This window comes from Acanthopagrus latus, chromosome 5, assembly GCF_904848185.1.
Source record: "Acanthopagrus latus isolate v.2019 chromosome 5, fAcaLat1.1, whole genome shotgun sequence".
Lineage (NCBI taxonomy): Eukaryota > Metazoa > Chordata > Actinopteri > Spariformes > Sparidae > Acanthopagrus > Acanthopagrus latus.
In genome coordinates, this window is record NC_051043.1 from 12,579,660 (window position 1) to 12,606,897 (window position 27,238).

A 27,238-nucleotide genomic window follows, 5' to 3' on the forward strand; every position below is an offset into this window, starting at 1 on the left:
AGTAGTAAGGTCTGAGCCCTGGTCATCTGGTTTACTCACACCATGCCCAAAACTTTGCCCTTGGATAGCTAAACGGAAAATTAATGGAGGGCCATGGGCCAAAAGCAAGCACCTATTTTGTTGTCAAATGCAAAATTGTATTAGGATCCCAAAGTGCAACTCTGCCTGCCATGCTCAGACTACAAAAAAATATCAACAATTAGCTTTTTATCTCACAATAAAATATTTATTAACTGACACTATTGGACTCTAAAGCGGTAAAAGACAAAAAAGAAAAACAAAATAAGTGATGCCTATTCACCTACGTCACTTAATGATGAAAAATGTACAAGATAAACAGCAACAGATTTTTTCTGGTGATTCTCAATCATGACTTTGGAGTCTGAGTCTTACTGGAAATGAATAACATAGTATGAAATAAGACGCAGAGCCAGGCAACACTTTCTTTCCAGGCATGATTTATTGAAAACACACCAAATTTATACTCTACAAACCAGTATTTTTCCGTTATGTTTAACAAGCGTAATATTTGCCTCTGGGTATTAGTAAAATCAACATAATACATTCTGTCACTGTGGCATCGCTTCTGCTCGCTACGAAAGCATTAACAACTTTACTCTTCTAGGAAATCAAAACCATGTTTTTGAATGACTCTATCTCTTTTTTTAAAAGTTTATAATACAACGTAATACAAGGCAGAAACCCACCAACAGTCTAAACTACTTGGGGTTGGGAGGAGACAGTGGGCCTGGGTGGGGATGCAGGATGAATGAATGAGTGAGCTGGGAAGAAGGAAGGGAGGGTGACACAGGAGGGGGGGGGGGTGAACAGACAGGATGAACAGATGACAGTCGAATAGGGAGGAATAAAGTTATATAAAACACACTTATCTTTATCTACCATGGAAAAGGTTAAGGCACATGATAGGTACAAACACATCTGCTACTGAGTGTTACAGTTACTTTATTTTGACGGTCTTGAATCGGTCATATCTACACAGGTAGGTTTGTTTGATTTGACGTGTGTCCGTGTCCTGCATTGACTTTACAGCACAGTTGCTTGGCTCTTTATTTTGTAAATGCACACTGCACATCCACAAAAACCCAAAAAAACCCTTTTATGAACGCATGTAAATACAACTCCAGATCCTTTGGTTGTGGCACTGCAGAGGAATGCAGTTAGGAATAGTCGTATGGGTCTTTGTTGCAAGGGTTCGGTATTGTCCAATGAAAGCACACACTTCTGAGGACACACAAAAGGGATGCTGGGTATTGTTATAACTCTTTTTTTAACCTCTGAAATTAAAGTTTATACAGTATTGTTTTTTTTTGTTTTTTTTTTGTAGTTTATTGATTTTTACCACAACGTACATCTTTGTAAACACTGTGTAAAATATGCAAGCTTTATAAAGTCACATACGTCACAAAGAAAAATCAGACTTCAATGCAGGCACATGCCGTTCGCCTTTGATGACGCATGAGTGACACCAACTTGATTAGATTCTCTTCCCGTCTCCTGACCGCAGGGAGTCAGGAGGCAGACAAGTGCTGGAGACGAGACGTGATCGCCGTATCTGGATTTTGTCTGCAGTCTCACCAAGCAAGAGAAAAATGGCAATATGATTCTGTATCTCTCTGCTTTTCTACATCACATCCACTCTAAAACGTTGTAAAAATATATACTATGTGACCAAACTTGATGTTTTGTTTTTTACAGTGTGATGCAACTTTTGTTTTTGTCTGAAACATCCAGATTCACTCATCCACCTGTATTCTCTTCCTGCACATGAATGGATTAGTTAATATCCAAATGACAACCACAAAAAAACTGGCACTTGGAAAGAATAGAATATAAACATCTGTACAATTTTTCTTCATGCTCACGACTGAATATTTCTCTTTAAGATGCGCCGGTGACGGAGTGTCGAGGGTTGGCGGTAACTCGGTATGAATGCATTGGGAAGAAAAATGAAAGGACTTTTATCAACACCGCTGTCTCTTGTCTATCCCATTACCTCGGCCTGACCTCTGACCCCTCCACAGTGTCTCTTTCGAAGATGCAGGGGCTGTCAGACCACATATAATTAATCGTCTTTAGAAAGAACACTGCAGATAAACTCTTTTCTGTAACTTTTTTTGACAAATACAAAATATAAATAGATGATCGTCGGCGTAACTTGACAATATTTGACACACATTTAAGTTACGTGGTTATTTCTTGTTTACAAACATGGTGAGCCTTTATCAAATGAGATGTGCTTTCCAAACAATGTGATATTAATATACAACTAAGAAGTCGGTAATTTTTTGTTGTTTTTTCGTTCATTTTTCCATTTTTTTTCCTTTTGACCCTAATATACATTTATATAAAACCCAACCAAAATAAAAAAAAAATGCTTTTAGATCTATCCTTTCAACAAGAGAACAATCCTCTCCCTCGCTTTTTCAAAAACACAAATTTATAAACAGAATGCCTTATATCCTCTTTAATACACATCATTGACAAAGAGCAACCAGCCAGGAAACTCATGAATCTGCATCGTTATACAACCTGAGTGGTCACACATGTAACCACAGCTCCGCGAGTGAGGGTCAAACGCCACTCAGCTCGTCCTATACATGTTGACCACGATGAAACAGAACGTTGCCTTCTTAGCTTACTTTCATGGCGAGACTGTCGCTCGATCTGATGAACACACCATGTCACTTTCCTTACCCCAGACCACAACTTGCAGAATCCTCAACTTTATAAAATGCACATCAATCATCTGTTAATCACTTTTGATTTCAAAGCATCTCAGTGCACTTGTTCCATTTTTTTTTCTCTCTTTTTTTTTTTGAAAAAACACAGTGAACCAAATGGATTGTAAGTCTATGAGAGCGGGCTGCTGGGAGGTTCATGTTTATCCACTATGCTACAGCTCTTCTCAGGCCCCGTTTCTTTTCTCTTACTTTTTCTTTCTTGTGTCCGCGCCACCAATCTGAAAACAAACATTCACCAACCTTCAAACACACCAGTCCATACCTGTTCACATCAAAATACCAGAGCTTGACAACAAACTGAAAGTAAAATTCCCCAAAACCCATGAAATTGAGGCTTGAGCTCCTTCCAGATGTGAAAACTTCTTCTCCTACAGGTTTCCTTCCAACACACATTCCTTTTCCTTTCACTTCCTTCACAACACCTTGTCCGCCCTTCAAACGTCCCGTCCTTCACCAGCACCGGCCTCTGTCAGTTTCTTGTCACTGAGCTCAACAAGAGTCAACACTGTGAAATTCACATGATGTCCAGTGGGAATGTGGATATGTGAAAGTAGTAGAAGTAGTCACTTTTTATTCTTTTTTTCTTTTTTTTTTCTGAAAAGCATGAGAATGCTGGCTGCTGCTGGGTAGTCGCTGTTGTGATCATTTTTTTTTAAAATCCTCTTTTCTGTACAAAGTCCAACTCCAAAGAAGAGCTCCATGTGAAATGGCAGTGGTGATATGAGAGATCCTCCTCTAGCTGGGGTGTCGCACTGTTGTTATTTTAAGCCTGAAGCATGTGGACAAGAGAGAAAAACATTAGAAGAACCACACATACAGTTTGAAAAGATAATACATGAAGAGTTTCAGTCCAAATTGCTACATATATTAGACAAATAAATACTTTCAGCAATACAAAGGATAATATGGCATTACTTATTCTAATGTTCTGTGTTACTGTCAACAAATTCCATAGAAGACCATAACCATGTGTTAGCCCGTCTCTTAGTACTTCCCTTCAAGATTTCCCTGCCCTGACTGTGTGTGTTCCATTGACCTTGGTGAAGTACAACAAGTCACGAATCCCATTCTTGCTAGGTTAGCCTATGCTAGCAATACCAGTTGATAACAACGCAATATGCAATATTTTGCACATGCAAATGCTCTATGGATATATATTGTACAGGACTTCAGTTTTCACTATTGTTGATGTGCTGAGCAGCCATCTTAGATTTTGAGATGGAGGTTGGTGCATTTTTTCTCACTATCCAAGTCTGTTATGTTCATTCAGGGCGTGATCCAGTCCAAATCTCTGACTGGGAAATCAGAAATCCCGACTTTCCAGTTCAAATGAAACACACCATCAGCCCCAAGTCATTACTACTGACAATGTACATCTGTAACACTTAACTAATCAATATTTTTATATTAACAAAGGGAGAAAATGACTGTGTAATGTTAGGGGTTGTTTGTAGTTTTATGAAGCATTTTAGCCACTTTCAGCTCATGGTTTTGTTTTTTGGCAACTTAAGTGTTTTGGTTCAGTCTTGGTGTTCCTACACAACCTTGGCCACAGTGGGCAGCTTGTGGTGCACAGCCATTTAAAAAATGTCATGTGTTCATTTTACAGCTTGTTGGGCTGCCCTCAAGTGGCCATCCTAATTAAATGCAGTGTTAAAAACAGCATAACAACATAAACTAGAGTCACTGTTCTGCAGCACCTCCACCTCGAGATGGCTGAGGTAGGCTGCACTTGATATACAACTGAATTTATGTGTAGAACCTCATCTGCTTAAACTATAAAAACTGATCATTTGGACTCTTTTACAGGTGAAGATTAAAACATAACTGGTGAGCTATAAGTCAAACCTTTGCCTCAGGAGGGTTTGGTTTTGGTCTTTTCATTGGATTTGCTGACAATACAAAAAACAAACAAACAAACAAACAAACAAAAACATTATCAACCTTGAACACCTGAAACATGTCATACTAAATTGTATGTTTTTAGAGCAGGAGCCACATTTTGCCATCACTGAATGAGAATTTAGAATGAAACTCTCCAAATGTGATTTCAGAATGCGAGACAATCATTTGGCATTATCATGGTACCTGACAGAACACATCACCATCAACAAATGCTTCAATCATAACATTCCAGATGGCAAATGGAGGCGAGAGACAGCGAAACAGGTGCTTAATGTGCTGGATAAAATCCTGCGTGTGCTAAATGAAGTGAAATTTACTCACCTGATGATATTACCTGCAACATTATCCAAAAAAATAAGTGGCTAAATAACAACAATAACAATGAGTACCACAAATCATACTACATCTCTCTAGAGTCCAAACAATGTATTTCCTATGATAATGCAATGGATGGAGATGAAAGAATTGAGTGGATGACCGCTGGCTAAGAAGACTAAGATCAGAAGATGAGGAAGAGAAGAACAGTGAGGTCTGACAAGAGGCCTCTGGCACAGGAAAGGACAACAGCAGTGAGGAGGAGGCAGGAGGAGATCTATGCTCCCGATGGATTAATGAAACTACTGAAGCTCACCCAGATCAGCTTGCAGCTTTACAAAGTCATGCAAGGGACATTAAATAGTGGGTCAAACACCCACGAATGCACTGCAAATAAAATGTGTACAGGTTCAAGGACATTAATAATTTAGACTTCTTTCCTTGTGACTTGTTTAACAAGCTGTTGCCTTGCAGCCAAGGTGCATGGACATGAGCAAATACACACTACAGCTACTCTTGGATGCAGGGGGATGCTCTAATAAAGTATTCCTAACGGGGAAAAACAACAGTTTCAGCAGAAAGTCTTCATTAGATATTGATGGTTTCAGCTGAAGCTCCATTTACTCAAATGTTCTGCTCAAATACACTTTATTCCCTCACCACAGAGGGAAGCTGAAATTCTTTCTTTCCCTATCTTACATGGGATAATGATAATCTGAATGGCATAAATAGCCACTTGGTAATCATTTATACCATGGAATTACCAGACAACATTTTCAAATCAACTGCTTCAGACCTCAAAATGTATGTAAATGAAGTGCTCACCCTTCATTACATCTCTGCCTTGGACGTCTTATGTGCGAGTCGATTATGTGCGAAATTAGTGTCTGCGCACATTTTTATGTGTTGGCTTCCATCATCAAATTATCATTTCACATGAATTATTTATCTGCAGTCATCTTGAATTGACCAAAGCAATGGTATCTACACTGCATGTGGGCAGTGAAGAGATTCTATGTGCGTGTGTGCATATCTTTCTCTTTCTCCCTACTGTGTTTCATTAAGGGATATCTGAGCCCCCAGACAATCCATCTGAAGTTGCAGAAGAATGATTCTGCTTCATCATTTGCCACCAATTTCAACAAAGGCTGTCAGGGGAAGCAGTGAGTCAAGCACGTCGTACATTTCCAACAGACAGGTGGATCTGAATTGTAAACGGAGACGAAAGCCTGCTAACTTTATATGTGTCTTACAGAGTGATGTGACATTTATCTCTGTAACAACAGCGCGTCGATCACCCTGAGTGGTAAAATTAGAATTGGTTTTAAATGAGAATCTTGTAAAACAGAGCCAAGAACACAGTTAGCGCCCTCAGCAGTTGATGATCCATGTAGACGACATGGCAATAAATCAGCATGTTTTCTTTTGTGGTGTAGAGCTAGTTAGTTATAGCATCACAATAATGATGAGGACAATGTATGTCATTTCCTTGCAATGTAATCCTGATTTGCTGCATAATGTGCATAGCTGGTGTATAGTATTTTCAAACCTTCTAGCGTTACAAGCTTTTAGGAAACCAACCAATGTGTCTGGCAAACGTGACATTAAGATGGGCTCAATTGGATACAACGAAGAGCAGGACAGAGCTGCCAACGTCAGCCTACACTCTGATAGCATCCAGGACTGGCCTTAATAACATACAGTAGATAAACTAGTTGTAAACCAACTGTAGTGGGAAACTAACCTTAGATGGTAAACACACACTATTCCTGACACTTTTGCTCTTTTGAATTTGGTCTTTAAAAAAGGCTAATAAATACTTGCTATGTGTAAGTTAAGTTAACTGCTTTAACATGTGACAAAATAAAAGCTTGATAGGTTTGCTGGCCCTGTTACTGTTATCAGTGTATTTGAGAAATTTTCCCATTTCAGATTTATCTTGTAATTATTTTTTTTGGAGCATCCATCTACACATCCTCAATCTACACATATAAGTATGTGTAACATAATAGCCAGAATAAATATGAAGAAGTCAAACACAATGTATGAATTTATGAAATTCTACATAAAAATCCAAGTTCTTATAAACCCAAATTGAGCTGCAAGCAACGTGAATTTGAATGAAAATAACAAGGTGACTTCTCCAGCTGACTGCTCTGGGTGCAGGGTGACAGCAGGTCTACATGATACAGTGTGAGGGTGACAGGAACACAGGCGGAAACGTTGCACAAACACGGGAATGAATAGGACACCATCCAACACAAAAGGTGAAGGTCGTTATTTCTGTTGTGCTTTTATTTTTCAGACCTACCATGCATGCATTTAGACCCAGGAGTCAACAGGCTGGGGCTTAACATCACAAGCGTCCACCAGACTGACCGCAGGCCTGTTACTCCTGATATAGTGTTTCCTATTTGTGTCATTCTGTGGCCACAGGAGGACGGGTTAAAGAAAACAAAACACAGCAAAAACATAAAGAGGTCAATACATTTCACAAATACATTCGCACACACATGCGCGCACACACACACACACACACACACACATGCATCCAGGATCAGAGAAGCCAGTGTTAGTTCCCTGCCTTGAGGAAAGCTTGGAAAGAAGTCAGAGAGGTTACAAAAAGAGCAAACCAAACCATGCAAATGAAAGAGGGAGAGAGCAGTTTCAACAGCCAAGGTGCATTCAAAGGCAGGCAGAACACCTCTGGGAAGAATAGACAGCAGACTTTGAAGACACTAGAAGGCCTGTCGACAAACGTGACTTTTAATTGTGAATCGGTCTTTTCAAAAAGTGACTGTACAACTTCAGTTCTGTTTTAGCAATTCACCTACTGTAAATATCATGAAGAGTATAATCCAAATGGATCTAGTTTGAGGTCAGTGAGCTGATACAGTATATGCTATAAATATAGCTGTCGAAGTTAATGTGATAAGGTTGTGTTACGAGGGATGTTTCATTCAGGTTTTACAAATGGACACCCTGAAGAGTAAAATCCTCTTGTGCAAAATTGTTCTGATGTCTGGTTTATTCACAGGCTGTGCACACAGAGGAAGTTCTTTCAAAATAGAGTTGCAGTAATTCTTAAAAAGCACACTTTGTTCTCATCTCGGAACTTGAGGCCAGTCTTTGATGCCATTTTAATTAGTTTCTCAACACATATTGACATAATGTCAATGTAGAAAAGACTTAAGTTACAATGAAAATCCTAGAATCATAGAAGTGCACTCCAGAGTGACTGTTAAAAGCTGCAAGAGAGCCCATTTCTGACAAATCATAGGTCAGTTGTGCATCAAATTTCAAACATTCAACTGGTGGCTGATAATGAAACATTGCTTCTCAGCCTGTGATAAATTTCCCCTTTAAACAAAACAAATCAGCAGTGTCACTTTTAGCATAGAATAAAATAAATTCTGCAAAGGGAACTGGAAAAATGTAAGTAAGAGTCGGATTTATGTTCTGATAATCTACTAACCATGTCGGTTGCTTTGACTCCTAAAGGGTAAGGTAGACAACTGTTGCTCATTACATAAACTGCCACTGCTATAACACAAAAATATTATCAATCTACAGTGAGAAGAAAATGCTTACACATGGATGACTTTAGAGAAGGACAGGCATCTTGGATAAATATCTAAGTTACAGTCCTGCAGTTTCTGTGCAGATATGCACTGATAGATGCGCCACAACACAAAGAAATGAAGATACCCGACACTTGAAAATTTAAAGCAAGACTATGTAACTTCTGAAGAAATAAATAACATAGCGCTCCTCTTGCAAATACATCTCTTGATGTGACTTTTGAGGTACTTGGAAAGGCAGAAATATGACCACACACCTTTTTAATTGCCTCTCGATTTGCATTCGTTACACAGTCCCACGGGGGACATGCTATTTATCTGGCAGCAAAGAAGATCAAAAATAAACTTGGGAGTTATCTGAAACATGTCAGACAGCCTCTGAGGCCATTATCTTGTGACTCCTCTTTGAAGCTGGATTGCCAATCAGCTCAACAATAAACAAAGTTTTCGCTGCATTGAGAAGCAGCTGTATAATCAGCAGCCGACCACTTGACAACGCGGCAAGCCTGTTCATTGCCAAGGCGAGGGTCGTCTCCACGAGGAGCGTTTATTTGGCAGTTCTTTTAATCAGTCCCAGATTAATTACTTTACAGACACCAGAAGCTTACACTCAATTAGCTGGTGGCTTGCAGATCTGAGGCCGTCCACAGCACTGAGCTGCGGCGGGCAACAATCGCAGAGAACGACAACTTGCAGCCTCTTTAAAGAATCGATAGGATTAAGAGCTTCTAATGAGGACCACCACAGAAAACACAAAGAGAGAGGGAGAGAGAGAGAGAGAGAGAGAGAGAGAGAGAGAGAGAGAGAGAGAGAGAGAGAGAGAGAGAGAGAGAGAAGACATGTGATAACATTTCAATGAGACATCATTATTTCATCCTCCATGCCCTTGTCCCCCAGGAGACCGGGGGAGGTCTGACCGTACCTTTAATGGCTCCCGTTCTGTCAGGTCCACTGAGCCGTCGCCTGCCTTGTATTTGCAGTCTTTGTCCCTCTGGTCAATGGTGGAGTAACCATCTAATGAGGTCAGAGAACAAAGGTCTGTTAATTCCTCTCCATCCTTGATTAAATAAAAAAGATGACAGATCATTATAGCGTTGTCTTAACCCGTGTGGAGTGACAGGCTGAGAGGGTTTGAGCACTGGAACGCTTGCTGGAAAGTTGTTTGACACAGGAAAGTAGACTAAACAGCACACTTTTAGCTTGTGCTTGTCTACACTCTCTGGCACCTAAATTATTTACCACCAAACCAGATGAAGTATCGAGTGCAGGTGGTATTTGACCCTGTCCCTGTAGCTTAGTGTAAATATGCACTTTCACAGAGAACCCTGCACGCTCCACCAACCGAGTCACCAGGGCGCCAGCTATCGGCTGATTTTTGACTGCTTGTGTGAGATGCAACAGAAAGTACATGCCATCACCGCAAAAAAACTGTGGGCCCCTCAGTCTCACAGCGGAATGGAAAATATAGCTTTGCAACAATAATTATTTGGGTCTATTACAATGAACCAGTTCAGCATTAATGAATCAAACTTTGATCACTCATACAGCTCCTAATGTGCAGATTCATTCATTATTTCTGCCACTTAGTGTGAAGTGCATTCATATAAATCATAGGGTTACTTATCTATTGATACATTAATTCACTAATGGCTGTTTGTAGTTGACAGCAGCAGAGCTGTAGAGACATAATCACGTTGTTTCAGTCTAAATCTCAACACTGGGTCAGATTACACAAACAGTTTAACCCTAACTGCGGTGTGCACTACTACTGCTACCTGTTCACAGTATATGCAAAATGCAGTGCTTATATTGGCACTGTCAAACAATGGACTGGATAAACCTTGTTTGAAAAAAGGATCACAGCTAACTATATTTCAAACTGCACTGTGCCTTTGTTGTTTAAGCTGCACAACATGCCTCTAGAATCTACTTACAGCCAACTATGTTAACGTCATATTGGTATATATCATCATGGGATTTAGGATATTTAACTTTTTGCTCTGATAAATTGCACACATTAAGCCTGCACATAAACAACTTTTGCTGGGAAATATTTAAAACCATGACTGCACACAAGTTCAAATACGCCATCGTACATTTTACTTAACAGGAGTGATTGTTACACATTTGACAAGTATGGCCCCAGAGGCTGGGAGGAAAACCTGCATTACATACACTATACCACTTAAAGATTTGTTCTTCATGTCCAGAGCTCTTTTTCTGACTATTACCCCACAGAGTCACAAAAATTCTTGATTTCATGATATAAAGGAAAGACCTTCAAAGTTGTAGTTCTACATCTTTAACACCAGCAGGAATTAGTTGCTTTGAACAGTAGAACAGGAGTGGAAATGTGCCCTATACCATTAAGAGCGTATCAATTTAAGTGGAGAACCACCCACATCTTTTGGTTTGGAGCTTCTAATGAATGCCCAGCTTTGCACAAACATCTTTTAAGAGAGGGGTCTTGCATACAGCATCAAAGAGCATCAAGTCTGAAGTCTGGTCCGAAGCCATCGCGCCAAGATCAGAGTGTTCAGGGGTTTGAATTTTCTGATTAAAAATAACATGTTGGCAACGCGTGAATTACTGTTAAAAGAGAAGCCGAATCAGAGAGGACACTGTTGGACACTGGAGAGAGATTAGAGGAGAGCTAGCTCTTCTTTGGCTGAGGACGATCATGCAGTCTGGCTCTTACCTGGACCCAGCTCATCCATAGGTATCATATCACCACTGCCACATTTCCTGGTGCCTGAAAAGCATTTATATGCCGTTTGTACAAAAGAAGGCACACACACAAACTGAGTCATTGTGCCAAAATGCTGCTGCTTTGCAGAGTAATGGTTCTCGGCCAGTGATTGAATAATGCAAACTGAGAGTGGGCAGGAGGCATGAGCGCCGCGTTCATGTGCATGTATGGATGCAAAAAAAAAAAAAAAAATGGGGCACAAGGCCAAAAATTAGGACATTTAACTGCTGCTGTGCTATTGACTCCTCTGTCAAAAAGATGTTTGTTGTTGGGCCGATGTACTGCCAGGTCCCACACCCTCCCCCACAGACTGCATACTGCTGCTGTTACAGAAGACCCAGTTTTTTTCCTTGTGGATGCAGCTATACACACTTACTTAACGTTGGGCAAATTGTCATTATCTCTGACCCTATTACATCAATTAAAACCCACGAGAGAAATTAAAAGGAGTCCAGCATCTAGAATGAGGTCACTCCTTTATATTCTGTCAAAACTTACTTCTTGAGAGTTGAAGGTTTCGGTTCAACAGCGGCAGTACACAGTTCAAAGCTCCATTCTCACTTTATGTGCTTTATTTATTTTTTACCCCTACGAATTCTTGAGACATTTAACACACCACAGCTTCACCACACAGAGGATGAGAGTAGTAATGTGGCAGGCACAATGCTGCGATATAGCCATGAAGAGGAACAGACATGACCTCAGCAAAGTGGAAACACATGATCACACGCTGTTTTCAAGCTGTTAGTTTAAGTTTAAACCCGCTTTGAGGACTATACAAGTGAGACTTTTACAGTAACTAAACAGTTTTATGCAGGATAAGTGTGGTGATATTCGTAAATTTCTCCCATGAAAAAAACAACAACACTACCAATCAGTCGATCCTGCTAATAAGTATTGGCTATGTGGCACAAGCTCACTATGAAAATGGGAACTGCAGTTTGATTTGAGTTAATCCCATATAGACCATCCTGCTGCTGAAAATACTCACAGGGCATCAAATGTGTTTTAGTCCTTTGCTGAAAATAGTCCCCCCAAAATGCACTGACTACTTTATTTTAAGTAACAGGTGCTTAAAAATGACAAAGCCCAGCTTCTTTTAGGAAATTCTCAAATCTTTTTTTGAAAAAACATGCACATCAACATTCATGATATCGTTAGTAGGGACCAATGAACGGGGTTAGGCTTACTAGATCAAAATATTTTTTAAAAAAATTTAAAAAAAATTGAGTGATTAAATTATTAAGAGACAAAGTGAAGCACTTTGGTATTGCTCTTTTCAGGGGAATTGTTGACAATTACAAGAGTCTTGAATATCACCAGCCTTATCTTCTAATTAGCCACTGGACCCCCATGTGTTCATCAGACTCCAGTGAATTAAAGAATAGTGATATTTAAGTGTCAATCACTGAGAGCCCCTGGGGTCTTCTCTCTCTCTCATCTTATCCCACTTGGTCCTCTAAACAGGCAAAAACTGCAGCAGTCACACACAACACACACACTTCAACTGACCTTGGTTCTTCTCCATCAGGGGTAGAGTGGTGTCGTCGTAGCCCGGCTTGCCGTTCTTGGTTGATTTAGGAGTTGCTGTGACGGTGGGCTGAGGGGAGAGCAAGCAGCAGGTGAACACAGCATCATAGCTCCAACAGCAACAAGGAGAACAGAGCGGATTCAGTCTCTCTCTCAGTGTTGGGTGAGCATTGAAAAGAGAATGATTCTCGTTTAACACAGTATGAATACTTATGGATGATTAGTAATATTTTGGTTCATACACATGCTGTAATTAAAAATGCAAAATGAAAAAAAAAAAAAACATCACAGGAGAATTATCTTGAATTATCATTCAATGAGGAGTGGCTAATGATGCTAATAACTGCTTTTCTCATCCAAAGTGTCTCTAAGTGGGAAACTCTATTGATTCTCACAGTGGTTCTTCTCCAAACTTTGTATCTCTACATGTTTAAACATTATCATTTTAAGAACTCGATATTACAATAACAATACTTAGGATCCAATATATACATCATAAGTAATTTCCATAACATCAGACGTGTGTACCTGGAAGTGGCTCTTGTTCCAGCCGTCCTTGGTCAAAGCATTCCTCAGATCCTTATAACTCCACACTGTCTGCAGCACGTGGGACGCCGCCTTTGTTTCACGAGCTGATTGGCTGCGGGAGGGCCAAAAAGATGAGGAAATACATGAAGAAATAACTACTGCAAATAAAGTCAGAAACCTCATCTAACCCCCCCCAAAAAAGTGACGTCTGGGTGTGCTTGCAGAGCGCTGCTGCAATCAATCTCTTTATTCAAAGACGTTGAGTCCCCTGAGTGGCTCCAGGGTCTAGTTTTTAATTCATAGCCAGATGAGTGCACATTTCCTTTCATTAGCTACCTCTGCGCCACCAGTATTAATTACATGTGGGTGGGGGCCTCACTTCAAAGAAAGCTAATCTCGGGAGACTGCGAGGAAACACAGCTATTTGGTCCATGAATGAACTACGTATATTCATGCTAGTTAAGAGCTACTCTCCTTGTGATCAATACTTCACCACACAGGGACGATACTTTGAGAAGTGCTCTTGATCTGAAAATGAAAAGTGTGGTGTGTGGCACTTAATTTTGTAATGGTTAACATTGTGGTAATATAAGATACCTGTTGGATATCTGCCTTAAACCAGTTTTCACTATCAGGTTGTTGAGGAGAATTCCAGCATTAGAGGAGCAACTTCTCACTTACTTGCACAAGCAGCAGCTTCAGAGGCAACCCCCTCATCACAATGCCCTCCAGTTCTAAAAGCCTTTTAATGAATGTGTAGTGGGTGGTGGTGTGTGTGGGCTCAGGCTTGTTAGTGTAGTGTAGTGTGGAAGCCAAGCTTGGGCCATTAGAGACACATTACATTATCCTCCATGAATACTAATATAAAGGTTCAGGATGCAAATTGCATTCAAGGTCATACTGTAATTATAACATGTATAATAATGTATACTCACAAGTCTAGAATGGCATTAAAAAGTATAACAATAAAGGTCCTGTTCGATTTATGCGAAACAACCTGTTTGACCAACAGCAGAAGATAACGTGATAAAAACACACGAGAAAATCTGCCAGTGTTGAGAGGTGAACTTCTCTCCCTTGTGCCTGCGCCCAGAGCCCCCTACTCTTTTGCCAGCAAAAATCCACCAAAATATGCAAAACAAGTTATCTGACAGACTTCAAGGCTGTTGTATGAACACAGATTGTCCTCTCTGCATGTTCGTATGCCCGCAGCCACGGACACAAAGAGTTAAGTTGCATCAAGAGAGAGAACTGCTGTTCCTTCTCTCTCTTCGCACGAGTGATGTCTCATCAAACTCTGGTCAAATTTCCAAAACAGTGCCGATAAACTATTAACCAATATCCTGTAACTGCTTTCTCACCTAAAATATAACATATATGAAAGATTGTGAATCAGAGGTAGCCACCATATTGTTTCACAAGGCTGATCAAATATGAACCATGATACCGCTCATTTTCTATTTACCTCCTAAAATGTTTCCACATATCTAAGTGCACCGTTTAGATGTAAAACGATACCGTTTGTTCCTAGCTGGCGGCCTTACTGTTACAGTAACTCTCTGTTACTCTTACATTCTGGTTGTTGTTGGTTTTTCTTTTTCTTCTGAGCAAAAGGGAATACCACAGCCCTTTTTCTGTGTTTCCTCCGGTCACGTAGCTCCAATTTATTCACGTCATTCCACTACACAGAAAGCTAATCTATATACAAGGGCCATCTTTCAAGCTGTTGCATACTTCTTTAAAGGTTTTTTAATACATTTGCGTTCTTTCAAAGATTGAAAGAGGGGCTGACAGTTTTTATAAAGATTTCTTTGTTTCCCTAGCACAAAAGACGAAAACAATGTATAACAATAACAAATCAATCATGTATAATCATGTAGTGGTATCATAGATGCATAAAAAACATTTACAAATTTACCATAATCTAATCCAAATATGTCAGTCTGCTGGTTTGATTGCACTCAACCTAGAAATAGCAACTACTTCTATGCTGCAAAGCAACATTACATACACTGACAATACAATATGGGGTGATTCAATAAACAGTATATAGTGTTACCTCGTCCTGTTGATGGCGACCAGCTTCTCTATGGCCTGCGCCTGGATGAGGGAGCGGGCGTTTTCAGAGCTGTCGGTGACAATCTCATGGATCGTGTTGAGGATGGCGACCACAGTGTCCTCCTCCAGGTTTTTGGCCGGCCGCTGCTGACCGCTGGGCAGGTTGCTCACCAAGTCCCGCATGGCGTAACTCCCTGCAAGGTGAAGTCATTATCGAGGTTAACCAAGTGATAGTTCAGGGATGATAAATGTCAAATGTCATCATATTCCATTTCACAATTTCACCTAAACTTTAGAATATGAAACAAGACTCCGCATATTTTGAATGGAATCGTTTAGATGAAGCTAACATAAGCTTTCAGTATCATTTTGTCCCTCATTATCTAATCTACAATTGAACAACATTATGAAGGGATCTCTTAAAGGTTGGTATGGAAAGTTGGGCTGCAAATAACGACAGCTTCTGGCATTTTTCACAATATCTTAGTTTAGTAAGTAAAATGTCAACCATCTGGAAGAAATTATCTTTGATTTTCCTATGACGTCTTCAAATTGTTTCCCAAGTACTCTTCATTTTCTGTCATAAATGATAGAAAAAGCTAAGTTTAACCAGAAGATACTTCACTTCAAACATAACAGATTAATCGCTTCAAACATTTTTGCTTAAAAAATATCAGAAGCTTAATCTAGTATCATGATAGCTAGTAATTAACTCTCTTTTGATCAATTAATCGACTTATCCTTGCCGCTCTAGTGGATAAGAGCAGTAACAGCCACTACTTCTTAAATCAGTGTGTGTGGTACTGCTAACGCTTTGTACCGATCAGGTCCTTGTTGCGGCGGTCGATGGACAGATTGCGCAGGGCGATGGCCACGGCTCGGACCACCTTGTCAGAGTCAGAGCGCAGTAACTCCACCAGGATGGGAAGACCCTTCTCCTTACGCACCGTGGCTCGGATGTAGTTGGACCACTGGAGGGCAGACAAAGGGCATGGTGTGACTGCTTTTTATAATTTCGACCTTAACGTCCAGGGTAGGCTGAGTGAGCACAAACCGTCAGCAACATCCTGTTTGACATTCATGCAGACCTGCAGCTTCCCACCAGGGAGCTGCCCAGCACGGCCACATATCTTCGCTTTGGACCACTGGGAAAGCTCCACTGGAGGAATCCACGTCACCTCTGTGACACCAGCAACGTAAGGGAGGACAATATATGCCTTCATGCTCACGCACACTCAGTCATTCGCTCACTAACTGCGAGGCAGCTGAGCACTGCTCTTCAGACTTGGCTAATGCACAACATTACACAGCGGGGCTCTGAATGGACATGTAATATAATTTGTCTTAATTTAAACATCAGTACATTTTACTTCTCATTTTTTTGTTACATGAAACATTAAGTTTGACATAAAAGGGCTTCTCTTCTAAGCAGTGGTACCCCAAGAGATGTAATTAAACCGAGGACAGACACAGCTCAACCAGCAGGTGGCAGTAGTGAGCCTTTAAAAGCAGGTCAATCCAGTGGTACAGAACTAAGCAGTAGAGGACAAGGAGGATTTTTAAAAAAGAAGCCTTGATATGTCCCAGAGAGCAGGGACATGCTTCGTCCGGCCACCAGATGTGACAGCGAGAGGGATGGTGGTTTCCTGAGCCTCGCTGAGCATTCTGATCAGCTCCAACATGAAAAAAAACACCCCAAAAGGAAAGAAAGGATTTCTCTTCAAAATGTTCACTACTACTGAATTATTAAAACAAGATGTGAGGCTCGGGGGGGTCGAATGGATGTTAACTCATAAAAAAACATAAAATAAAATAAAAAGTTCAGGTGTTTTTTTTTTTCTACTTGAGGTAGAGGAGGCTTGGTGCTGCTGATGAATCCAGAGGACTGACGGATGTGTTAACAGTCTGACACATGGGTGCTAAGATAGCCGCTGACGTGATAATGCTGCTGTGGGCGGGATACAGCCAGCCCTGCTGAAAAACAGCAGTGACCGCTCTTTGCCCAGGGTGCTGCAGCTGTAAACTGGCATCTGACAACCCGCCTTGCCTGTTGATAATTCACTGCTGCCTGCGAGCCAGACATCCTCTCAGCAGCTACATAAACACTCTAATTGGCATAAATGTCTGGTCCATGCTGTAGAGGATCTCTTATCATCCATCATTAGGAGCACAGATGAAAGTTTGGTTGGTTATCTAACCCTTATCTAGTCCTGTAGCCGTACTTAGATGAAGGGCCTGCACATAAAACTACTATCAATGAAAAGATTGTGTTTGAACTACTTGCTGCCTGGTTGGATTGTGTCTTGAGAAATATTTCGGATTACAAACTTGCTGTCAGGGTTCATATACTCTTCTGAAGGTCTTTCCAGGCCCAAATTCCTCAAAGTCAGACACCCAACATGGCACAGGAGGCTGAAACTCCTGTAGCTGTTTTTCTACAAGTTCAGTAAGTAACAACCTGCCTGTTTGTTAACTCTGCCTTTGCACTGCACTGAGATCAGGTTTTCTAGTCTTGTTAGGATTCTTACATCTGTTTTCTTGCTTTGGACAGTAGCCAGGCTGCTAGCACCAGTCATGTCGCTAACACTGCTTTTGTGACAGCAGCGCTAACGGTAGTACCACAGGAAGAAGCTTGCAGGGGTAAGTCTATTTCCACTTTAGGTAAAATAACGTCAAAAGAACCTCAGTTACTATTCTTGCACTTAATATATGAATTCAAGAGCTTCTTATGACCCTGTCTGTGTTTCGATTTTCAAAATCATTCAAGGCCTTGATTTTTCCCAGTGCAAAGGCAGTACATCTGCACCTTGTCACAGCGACTCCCAAAACCACTGGAGGCAGGTCTTGTTGCCTTCTCAGCCCATCAAACTCAGTTTCAATACAAACACAATCCAAGATATCTGCTACGAGAAGGTCAAGTTGCAAAAAGTGCAATATATAAGTATAAAAATCTATAATTCAGACAGAGCACAGCGTCTGCGTGGTGTCCCCTCCCCGACCCTGGACTCACGGTCCACTGTCCAGCGCTGAGGTTTTGCAGGGCCCCAGCAGCGGCCTCCAGGGTGTTGTAGTTCTGACTCTCCGTCAGCAGAGATAGGTACAGCCTCACCACTTCTGGCTGATACAGCAGCTCAAAGCCTGCAGGGAAATACAGACAAACACACACACACACACAAACTGGTTAGACTTCCTGGCAAGACAGACAGGCCAATTAGGCTATGTGGAGACACAGGGTGAACAGTGTACAAGGTTTCTCTTAGACCGTAGGGAGAGTTCTTTGGCAAGGGGAAACAGGAGAGAAGCTTGGACTTGCCATGAAGCACAATACCTCTGGTAGCAGCGGACAACCTTGACCAAACAAACAAAATTTGGACTGGAGCTAATTTTGCAAAGTTTTGGAGTACACAACTCTGTGGCAGTCTGAGCTTTCCACCTCCTTTCACAACAGGCTGCAGTTTCCTTTATCGAGAAATGCTGGAGCCGTGCCTATCTTTCCTCTTAGCAATTCAAAAAGCATTATGATTGAATATACTTCAGTATTATAAATGAAGAGAACAAAAGAAGGAGGAATTATTGATCTGACAGCCCTGACCAAACCCGGAGCGTTCAGGAGGGAGGTTTATCTCTCTAGCACATAACACGTTTCACCAGAGACAGTCAATCATCAGGCCTCCCTCTGATGAAAACGTAATTACATTATCAGCTATTAGACAGTGCAGGCGCACAGAGAGACAGAGGCGTCGAATCACATCGAATCACATTTTTTCAGCCGGGGTTTTTCTTATTTTTGCACACACAGGTTCATTCAACAAGAGACCCAAAACAATTCAATTAAAATACAGAGATTTTAGAGAGCGGAAATTTCTTCTGTCAAGGTCAGCTGTCCATATCTCTGGAGGGAGTGGTGGATTACATCACACCACAGGAAGGATGGACATCTCGTCCTGTTCAGATGGCAAGAGCAAAACATTCCTTACTGTTCTTATGACTGGAGGACAGTTTCTGCAACTAGATGCATGTTCAGATTTTATATCACTTGAATTTCATGAATCAGTCATTTAAAAATGAGTCACTAAAGCCCAAAGTAGATGTCTTAAGAGTGGAGAATCAACACAGTGCTGAAAGTAAGACCATGGCGCTTCAACAGGGGGCAAAATCTGCCATTACTCACTGAGGACTTCTGTAGTCGAGACTGAGCTGACTGAGCTTTGAAACTGGTGGCTAGAATCGTCTTTCACAGAAATACCATTTCACCAGCAGCTTCTCTCCTATCCTCTACAATAGCACACAAGCAATTTCAAATCCTTCTTCTATCCCTCCAGGCTCAAATTAAAGAAAACATAACCCACTGTTTCTTCCCATGTCTTCTAAGGGCAGTATTTTCAAGGCTCTATTTGAAAACCCCTGTATTATGTGGGCAGGGATATATAGTAACCCTATTTGATTGATGCGCGAGGGCTGACAAGGCCCTCAGTACATTTTTTGAAGAAAATCTTCTTGTGATACGAGTGCAACTTGGCTCCAAGTATAAAAGCATGAATCAAAACCCGACAGAGGGCGTCTAAAGGTAACGTATCATTTTTTTATTGACTAACTTTCTTCAGCAAAGGAAAAAGATACAGTGAAAGAGGAAAGAGTGTCACTTGGGTATTTGTGAGGTACAACAGAAACCAACAAACTGGCGTTTGTGCCTCCAAATCCACATCTCACACCCGTAATTTGCAGGCAGAGGAAGCCTGGGCGCGCTCCGAAGACTGCCAGACCCGGACACAGCTACATAGCGGTTAACACTCGAAAAGGCAGGGTTTACATCCCCGTGGCGTTTCCCCCGCGAGATCATGCCAAGCCTGCTCCAGACTGTGTGTGGGAGGAAGTGCCAGGTCGTGAGCTTGTTTCTGTAGGTGCTGCTTGAGAAATCGTATTTTCGAAGAGGCAACGGAGGCAGGAGTCGTCACGCAAACGACCCCGGTTGTGACCATGTGCTGGAGCATGAATCACATCAATAGGTTTTTTTCGGGGGCTACGCAAGAGGGGAGAGTCTGCAAACCAGACACTCAGCAACATTCTGCATGCTCCTCATATTTCTGGGCCTACTGGGTGCACACTCAGCAAACTGGAGACCATCTTGCAGGCAGTGTTGTTGACAGACACTTCATCTCCAAGGCAGATTCGCTCCGCACAAAATGTCAGCCATGTTGAACCTCTGCTGCCAAGTTTGCCTGCACTCTAAGGCTGAGCTTTTTATGAGAGTATTTTGTAAAATAGTGTGCAAATCCACATTTCCTCCATCTTGTCATTCCTGTGGTCTTGGTCTGGCAACCAATGAAGCGACTTGGCGTTTGACAAATGAAGGACTGAAGACAGAAAAAGACATGTACTGTTCAAAAAAGGAGGATGAGAGCAGAGGGAAATTCACTGGGCTTTTAAACTAATTCCTTTATCCTTAGTGGAGTTCCTCGCTGTTCAGCCAGAGAATATCACTGCCAGACTGTCTCTAGCGGGGGCTTACTGTCAGCACCAGGGGCCTCAGTTCTCCCTGAACAGGGCTGGCCAGGTCAAGCTCTGTTGATCAACCGTATACTGTAGTGTTGTTCTTGTTGTCATCTCCTGCTAGTCTTCTGGCCTACTAGTGCTCAGTTTGTTAGGCAAAATTACAATTCAGAGAAGGAGATGAGCTGTCAGTGTGATGTGACCTTGGCTTTGCTCAGGGCAACCGACAGCCCTACACTCTGTGACAGACTGCAAACATGATGAGATTATCTAAATACAAATGTATCATGTTGTGTAATCCGCAGTGTATGTGTTGCACTTTCTTTCGGCGAAAGATTCAGGTATTGCAGGTTTAAAAAAAAAAATCTAAATTTCACTTAAACATTTCATGTTTCTTTAAGATGATCTAGGTGGAGCAGATACATATCTACATTATTGAAATATAATCTAAAGAGCTACTGCTTATATGGCCTAAAAGGCTTTTCTTAGGCTATATAATATATATATATATATATATATATATATAATATATTTCCCACTTCATAAATGTAAGGACTGGAGCGACAAAAGCAATCAATCACATTTTGCCAAAGTTGCAAACCACTGCAACAACATTGTAGGAATTATGTCTAACACCACGCCCCTTATCAACAACACAAAAATAGAAGATAATCTGTAATGAATACATTAGAGTGTAACTAAAGTTAGTGCCAGCTCCCGGTGAGCTGAGCCCAGCGTGTCTACTTCCCCTGCTAATGTGCTGGCGTCGCAAACATCATAAACAACTGTGGCTCCCTTAGTAGACTCCTGCAGAGCTCTGCTTCATGACACACAAACACAGCCAGACTTCAAGCTTTGTGTCTTCACACACATGCACGCACGCACACACGCACACAGAGAGTGTAATGCTTGTCTATCCATGCTTGTCCCTAAAAGAGGTGACAGGGAGGAGCTGCAGGTGACTTTTCAAAGCACAAGACGACAATTCCTGCAGTTGAGGCGAAGCTCAATTAGTGCCTGAGAACTGAAGAGAGGGGGCTTTGCACCGCTGCAGCGTGTGAAACCAGGGATAGAAAAAAAAAAATGTTGTTGTAGTGATTGAGTGATGCTCACCGCAGATCTAAAGCATTCATTTGGTTTGAGCAGCTTCACTATTGGCTGCAATTAAAGCCAAGGTGTGGTGGTGTGACAGGTCGGTAAATGTTAATGGATTAACTGACAGCTGAGGGAGGGACGCACACTTATACATGTATGTGAACATAATGAAGACTCTTCACAGCTGGATGCACACCTCTGAAAACACCTCATTCACACACACACGCACACAAATCCACAAACACACCCTGAATTCGCCTGGGCATGTCAAAACGTGATGTTCATCGATCTAGTCTTCCTAGGACATGCACAGGGTCTCTTCCTTCCTCTACAAGTGCCGTACCATCTCAATTTATTTACTGCCGTTTGCCCGCACTTCCATCAAATCAGGGGGACATGATGGCGTATCACTTTCTACAACACATAGGGGAGTTTTACAGTGCTGTGACTGACTGGAGAGAGATGGAGGAGGATAAAGACAGAGGAGGATGGGAAAAATAGAAAACAAGCAGCAGACAGCTCAAGCGTCCCTCCTGTCTGACAGTCTCAGTTATTTTTCTGTGACAGGTTTTTACCCTTTCATAGTCATTCAAAACTTACGGGAAAATTATTATAACACACAGCCTCTGACCTTTGTACTTCTGAATTTTTGTTAATTGAAACGCTGTGTGATGTCCAGTGCAGTAGGAGAAGGAGCTTTATGTAAACCTTCACTCTCATTATTCAGTGTCCTCAGGTAAAAGTCACAGAAAGACAAAGACATGGATGACTGAGTGAGAAAAGAGAGGAGAAATACTTACTGACCACAGGGTCTCACTCTCCCCCTATGAAACACATGCATAAATAAATGAGGCCATTCCAGTGGGGAGGCCTGAAGTCTCCAGTCTCATTCCACATCTGTAACTCATGCACATTTAACCTCACCAGCCCTCTTTTTAAATAAGAGAGTCTTTATAGAAGTACATACCAGCATATAGGAGAGTGATATGGTGCTAATGAAGACTATCGCAGAGCCACAGTGGGGCGATGGCTAAGACAGCACATCATTAAAAGTAGCATGCCAACGGTATAATAATGGTTGTGACTCTGTTGGGTTCATTAAAAACCAAAAGGTGAGCCGCAGAGCCACGTAAACAAAACAAGTAAATTGGCAGCAGTCCCAGGGGCAAGGGAAATGTCTTCAACTGTTCTGCCTTCAGTCATGTAGTGTTTGCATATAATGCTATTTTTTTTTTTTTTTGTTTGTTTGAAAGAGCGCCAGAAAGATGGAGTTTACAGGCACAGGCGCAAGTCTAATGCATGACAAATAATTATTTTTAGACAGGCCGTAATGCATGTAAACCATCTGTAAATCTAAAGAAGCTATGGAGCAGTTCCTTTGACCACATTATATAAAATGCTCCAATAAAGGGTTTATTTGTCAAATTGTCAGTAAAAATGACAAACACGTAAAGACGCGATCCTTTTTCAATTCTACTGCAGTGTTTTAGGGATTGAATGCATGCAGATAACTCATTCTGAAATTGAGGCCGAAGCTGATCCATCCTATGTATACATCTACAGTCACAACTTCAGTCAGTCAGTCCTGTTCTCAAAAGGACAAAACCTCATGACCTCAAATCAGACCCCCTCTCTAGTCCCAAGAATTCAAGTTTAGTCAGACCACTGGTCAAAGTTCTTGTGACGCGAGGGCCAATGACAAACAGCTGATTGTTTTCTGTTGACTGACTGTGCTCTACATGGTGATTACAAATATGGTGTTACATTTAATTTAATTTTCCCTCAGGGTCTACTTGAGATAGCAAGAATGGGACATACACAGAAATGTACAACATAAAGACATAATGCCTCCGAGCACAGCTATATAGTTGCACCAAGTTTACATAGTGCCATTGTTAGAATGGGAGCCATTTATCTTTACTGGTGAATCTAGAGTGCAAGTATACCTACAGGAGGTGACTTTCACTGAGACGTGCAATCTGTAGATGCATCTTAATGTCAGGCGTGAATGTAACCAAGCCTGGACTCAAGATTTATGTCAATGCTGGGTATAAATCTCACAAAAGGACACTTAATCAACTTTCAAATAGTCTCTGAGCTGCTTTCTGGGATCAATTATATTGTGGGAAACCACTGTGAAAATATGCTGCTTCACACAGGTTACACTGAAAACAAACAATCTCTTGCAAATACAATTTGACCCATGTCTGGTTTAGTTGATTCTAAACACGCACATGTCCCCATCCTAAGCAGCAGGGAGAACATGTGATGGAGGCTCGCATTCCCTTTCCCTCCCCAGCCCTCCTGACAGACTTTGAGCCAAGCAGAGCAAAAACAGAGTGCACTGCCAGGCTGAAAAGGCCGTTCACCCCCCAGTCACCCCTTCAAACTGACGGGGTCCAGGAGTCAAAGCCTCATTTTCTCCTCTCGTACCCGGTTGGCCTCTACCGCAGATTGGCATCTCTATGTGCAGCCCCAGGGCACCACACATTAGCATACCCACATGGTGGTTTGGCCATCGTTTGCTGGAAGAGAGGCAGAAGGTGGCAATTGGCCCATCTCTTGGACAACTACCCATCAGCTCTGGCCACAAAGATGCCCCCGTGTGATTGGGGTGGTTAAACGGACGGGTGACTGAGTTGGGGAGAGAGACAGCGAGTGGACAGAGAGTATGCGATATGGCCGAAGGCACAAGGCAACCCCTCCCTCCCTTTCTTCCTCCATCTTTGCCATTTCACAACAGGGATCCTGCCCAAGCACGACCAAATGTCTGGTCTATCAAAGCTTGCTTCCTACCATTTAGCACAATAGGACCACTTTCACAGGCTGCATTTGCAGTGACAGGGGAGTACTTCCTCTCTCCTGCTCTGATAGGCCAGCAAAGTCCTGCTGTGGGGGCTCTTAGTCCAGAGAGGACACATTAACACCGGTATCAAAAACATGCTGACAAGATGACAGCAAAATGTCTGAAATGTCCAAGAACTCCTTTGACGAAGTCCATCGGAAATGCTCCATCTCTCCCGCTACAACCCCTGAACTTTAGACAGAAACACAGAGCCAGTGAGTCTCCCGCTCTTGAGCCACAGTTGTATTAGGTTTTCTGTGGTTCGCTCAAGAATGTGCCTCGCAGCTATCCGGCCTCTCGGTGGATCAACAGCGGTAATGCTCTTGTTGTTTGTTTCCAGTGTTCCTCGGGCTAATGTAATAGTGTTTCAGGGCCTGAGGTGAAGATGTTAGTTTATATTAGAATCTCTGTCAGGTGGTGATGTTATTTCCCACCGGATGGAAAACATATTGTCAAGATATGTCACTTTTCGAGTTGTGTAAAGAAAAGCCTTTAATAACAATTTGCCAGGGCTCAACAAATGGCTTTCCAAGTTTATATTTCCTAACGTTTAGACATAATCGCCACGCAGTACAGATTGCTTGTTTGTGCACACAGCCACACAGGGCATTTGTGAGGCACACACTCTCTCTCCACTTTGTCCTGTGACCGAGTGCTTCTACATCCATGTTTAACACAGACAACACTGTGTATCAGGGATCCAGGCGCTTTTAGTTGTAATAACCGCTTTGTAAACTCAAATCTGAATTCCGATATGCGTGACAGCGCTTGAAAAAAGCCCTGTACCCAAACACTTGTGGAAAATTTAAAAACAAAGTATATTACATGACCTAACTGAGTCACAATTAGCACTGCTTCTCATCAGTATTGTTAATATTGTACCGTGTTCACTTTATGTGATTGCTGATCACATAAATGAGTTCTCAATTGTGATCATCCGCCCAAAAGTAGGATCAGCAGTTCTCCCAGTATTTATTTTTTCTCCTCCATCACCTACTTGTGCGCAAAAAACAATCAACCAAAACATTCTAATTGACTTGTAGCCTGCAGCTGCACTTAAAGGCACTTATCTCGTGCACATAAAGATGATCAGCTGACTGGTACAGGAGTTAACTCTAACAGGGTTGCAGTTGTTTGGTTTATTTTCTTTTCCAATTGATTTGTTTGGAAAAAGAGTTTGCTCAGGACAGATCTGAGAAACTGAACTTTGTAACAGACTGAATTTCTACCTTTTGCTGTTAGCTTCTGAATCTGTGAAGAGTGGTATTTTTTGTTCAAATCTGGAATCTAAATTTTTGGACAATATTATTTGAACTTCCCTAATACTGACCTGCAAGGTCACCAGGATAAAGTCAGGTTGTTCTAAAATTGCCCTATCTTTTCAGTGATCTGTTCATCTTTATAAATTCTGGTGCTGAAAGAAAAAGTTAAAAGTCGAACAGAACTGTGACCTTAATGTCGAAAGTAAATAAAATCATGAATTTGAAGAATCTTGACACCCCCACATTAGAGTATGTGGAAATGTATATAGGTTTAGTGTGTTAATGCAGATCGGTCAGATATGACATGTATGTCAACAATTATTTGCTTATTTCTGAATTATTGAAGATCAGATATCCAAATAAAAAGAACAATTTCACATCATCTCAGTTGCCAGTTTCCAACTTGAATTCAATATTAATACATTTTGTGTCAACAACTGAGAAACCTTCCCAGTTGTTTGACTCTGAAAGCCAAATAATGCACACAATGTAAACACACATGTCTCACGTGACTCTAATGTTGCTGTTAGCGGTAATTCAACACTAACAGAATAACTTATGAGCTATAATGACCATGCAAAGTATTTCTAGTCCTCTCACCTCTGCAATCCTAAAGCTGTTGTCTGACACCAGTTGACTAACATTATGCGTAATTCAGTGTTTAAGTCACCTGCCTGTTAGCAACAACAACACGAGTTTTGTTTGCGATTTACTTGTTGTTTGGTGTATTTCTGTGTAATTCTCTGGTTTATCTGTGAAATGTTTGAAACCACTGCCAACATATTGAGTTCTCTGATGATGTGAACCCTTACATGTTACAAACATGGCATATCCTCCCATTTCAACGTCATGACTGCAGCTTTAGAGCCTCAAAAACTAACCATGAAGCTGAAACGGCCAGACTACTCTGCATCCTCCACACTGCTGACACATGCCCAGACTATACTATTAAGCTGACTGTGGATGGAGAACAGATACAGCGCAGACTGCTGCTGCGGTCAGAACATTTTTTTTCTGTCCTTCCTCTTTCCTTCCTTGCCCTCCCCCAACATCTTTCCTTTCTCCCTCCCTCCTACAACCTCTCAAATCTCCACCACAATCACAAAATGCAGCAGATA

The 27,238-nt window shown here is 41.5% G+C and overlaps 1 protein-coding gene across 13 annotated transcripts in view; it reads right to left on the reverse strand.

Moving 5' to 3' along the window:
- Nucleotides 1–441: 441 nt before the first annotated feature.
- Nucleotides 442–27,238, reverse strand: part of arvcfb (ARVCF delta catenin family member b) — a 214,569-nt gene continuing 187,772 nt past the window's right edge. For 10 of the 13 annotated variants that reach the window (XM_037097261.1, XM_037097254.1, XM_037097255.1 and 7 more), the window contains 9 exons: nt 18,439–18,566; nt 16,249–16,399; nt 15,430–15,622; nt 13,371–13,482; nt 12,825–12,912; nt 11,262–11,315; nt 9,486–9,577; nt 7,294–7,406; nt 442–3,531 (listed from right to left, as the gene is read on the reverse strand). In XM_037097261.1, coding sequence (XP_036953156.1) covers nt 7,305–7,406; nt 9,486–9,577; nt 11,262–11,315; nt 12,825–12,912; nt 13,371–13,482; nt 15,430–15,622; nt 16,249–16,399; nt 18,439–18,566 — 920 coding nt within the window. In that variant the 3' untranslated portion in view covers nt 442–3,531; nt 7,294–7,304. The remainder of the gene's footprint in view (nt 3,532–7,293; nt 7,407–9,485; nt 9,578–11,261; nt 11,316–12,824; nt 12,913–13,370; nt 13,483–15,429; nt 15,623–16,248; nt 16,400–18,438; nt 18,567–27,238) is intronic. The other 3 variants (XM_037097262.1, XM_037097260.1, XM_037097263.1) reach the window with 3 other exon arrangements.